At 47.1% G+C, this 2366-nt stretch overlaps 1 protein-coding gene across 1 annotated transcript; it reads right to left on the bottom strand.

The window, feature by feature from the left end:
* Window positions 1-247: 247 nt before the first annotated feature.
* Window positions 248-1302, bottom strand: LOC131892559 (uncharacterized). Its single transcript, XM_059242360.1, has 2 exons — window positions 1164-1302; window positions 248-1044 (listed from the first exon to the last, which is right to left on the bottom strand). The coding sequence occupies exons 1-2, from the start codon at window positions 1176-1178 to the stop codon at window positions 271-273; spliced, it is 789 nt and encodes a 262-aa protein (XP_059098343.1). The 5' UTR covers window positions 1179-1302; the 3' UTR covers window positions 248-270.
* Window positions 1303-2366: the final 1064 nt, after the last annotated feature.

The following is a 2366-nucleotide window of genomic DNA, read 5'->3' as shown; positions in this document are numbered from 1 at the left end:
CCCGGCTCGTTTTCATGATTCAACGCATCGACAAATTCCACATTCTTCTCCATAATATAACTCACTAGTGTCCTATTTTAGGTATGCAACTTCCCAATCTGGAGGGATCCGGCTCAAAGGGCCATGATGTTCCGACGCATTCTGGCTAACCTAAGTCTGATTTGGCTGGCAAGGCCATATCCTCAACGTCGGACCAGAATCCGTTGGCCTTTGATGAAGTGGACTGTAGGTATGTCTTTTTCACGTCTTTTTATTTCTCTCACGAGCGACTCACTCCGTCTTTCTTTGTTTCTTGTCTACATAAAAATTCGCACTTCGGAAATATACAATAATCATCACCAATCCTCGAGAGACGGTCATGATAAATTGGGCAATGAATCTAAGCCTATATTCGTCCATTAAACCCGTCTGAACAGCTTGGACAAGGGTTTTGGTCGGATGGATGGAACGGATCACTTCAGTATTCAGGCGGGTCCAATCCACCCACAACCTGATTCCACCATCCGACTTGGGGACCACAGCCAGAGAATGACACCATGGAGTCGGAACATCACCCACTTCTTCAATGATCATCATGGTTACCATTTCTTTGAGATTAGCCTTGACTAGCTCGAGCTGTGGGATCGGGATTTGATAGGCAATATTGGTGGCGAACGGTCTCGCATCATCCTTCAAAGCAATGACCATAGGATTACCGACTGTAGGCCCACGCATTGGCTTGAGGCATGAATCATCAAAAGCTTCTCTGTAAATAGATTTGAGCTTAGCTTCAACAGTAGAAAAATCCATACTGGAGGGAACATCGGGCAACGTCTTAATCCAGTCTTCTCTCTTGTTCAAAGGCCAAACGGGCGATGACGATGACGGGTCAACCACTGGCCCAACATCCTTTTGGATAGAGGAGGCCATGGAACGAGAGAAGTCAGGACCAACTATCCCAAGGGCTTTGCAGGCTTGGAGACTCAAATATGAATCGTCCAAATCCTCGCTCACTACCACAGTTATGTCACGGGCGAGGTGATTCTCCTCCACGCAAAGATCGGTCTGGAAAGTTCAAAAAAAATTAAGCAGACGACCATCGACACCAGATATTCTGGCTTTGGACAGACGTTGCTCAATGAGAATAATCTGACATAAATCTGAATTGCGAAATTGATTCATACCAATAATAACCACATCAGCTCCAGTGAAAGAACAGAATCGAAGACTGGCCGATTTGGATGAGTCAAGAAGGGTTACCTTGACATCAATCCGATTTCCGACACAAACAGAAACGGAAATGTATGCCACTGGCCTTTTTTGTCGTCCTTTTGACGGCAAACCGGTAGCCAATGACCTGCTCGACCACATCCGTGACAATTGGTTTTAAGAGCTGGACAATCTCCACGAGGGTGCTTCTTGGAATTCCCACACAGAAGACACCTCTCGGATGAGCCGGACGGCTTGTCTGGCTTTTTGACCCACGTTCGTCCATTCCTCTTGTAATTGGACTTGGCGGCAACACTCACGTTGAGATCGGGCTCAGCGTTTTGACCAATCACATTGACGGCTTGAAAGGAGGAGGCGGTGCTAAAGTCGCGGGCGCCCAAACGATTGGTCTCCACCTCGATGATCAACTTTCGAGCCTCGTTGAATGTTGTCGGGTTCTGCTCCATAACTTTGGCCTTATCGACCTCACTGCGCATGCCCTGCAATAGGAGTGCGATCAAGAGATGGTCTTCCGTGATGGCAGAAGAATCAACATATTCAGACAGTCTCTTAAAGAGCTAAAGAAAGACGTATAACTCTGACCCTCTTGTTGACGAACAGCGAAAAGATTTCGCATATACAGGTGCACGTTGCGCAAGCTACGCAGATGATCCTGGACAAGGTCCAAAATCTCGTCCACGGTTCGACCCGTCTCGGGTTTGATCCCAATGGAGCGGTGCATCAATTGCATGAACCCAGGTCTGCAGCATTCCCAAAAGAGACCCACTTGGATTGACCTCTCACGTTGATCCATACAGACCAAGCGCGAATAGTTGTTCCATAATGTTCGCCACCCCCTGAACTCCTTGTGATTCACATCCTCAGCCAATATAGGTGGTTTCTTAGCTTCCGTTTTGGGTAAACGAGGATGGGCATGTCTGGAAACTGGAGGTGAATTAGATTAGTCTGCATCAGAGAGCCTGATAGCGTTCGCTTCAACATCTCTACGCGGGCGGATTCACAGAATGCCCAACATTGAATTATAATTAATGAAGTCAGTGTGCTCACTAAGGTATACAAAGCACAGACCTCTACACATCCGTTCGAAAAGCTGGAGGAGTTTGCGATCTTGCGCAATTTCTAATTTCTCCCAGCATGTTGATGTAGCCACTAGAGAG

The sequence above is a fragment of the Tigriopus californicus genome, unplaced genomic scaffold (genome assembly GCF_007210705.1).
Source record: "Tigriopus californicus strain San Diego unplaced genomic scaffold, Tcal_SD_v2.1 Contig36, whole genome shotgun sequence".
Taxonomy (NCBI): Eukaryota; Metazoa; Arthropoda; class Copepoda; order Harpacticoida; family Harpacticidae; genus Tigriopus; species Tigriopus californicus.
Note: the sequence above shows the minus strand (reverse complement) of the source record. Positions and strands in the feature narration are given on the sequence as shown.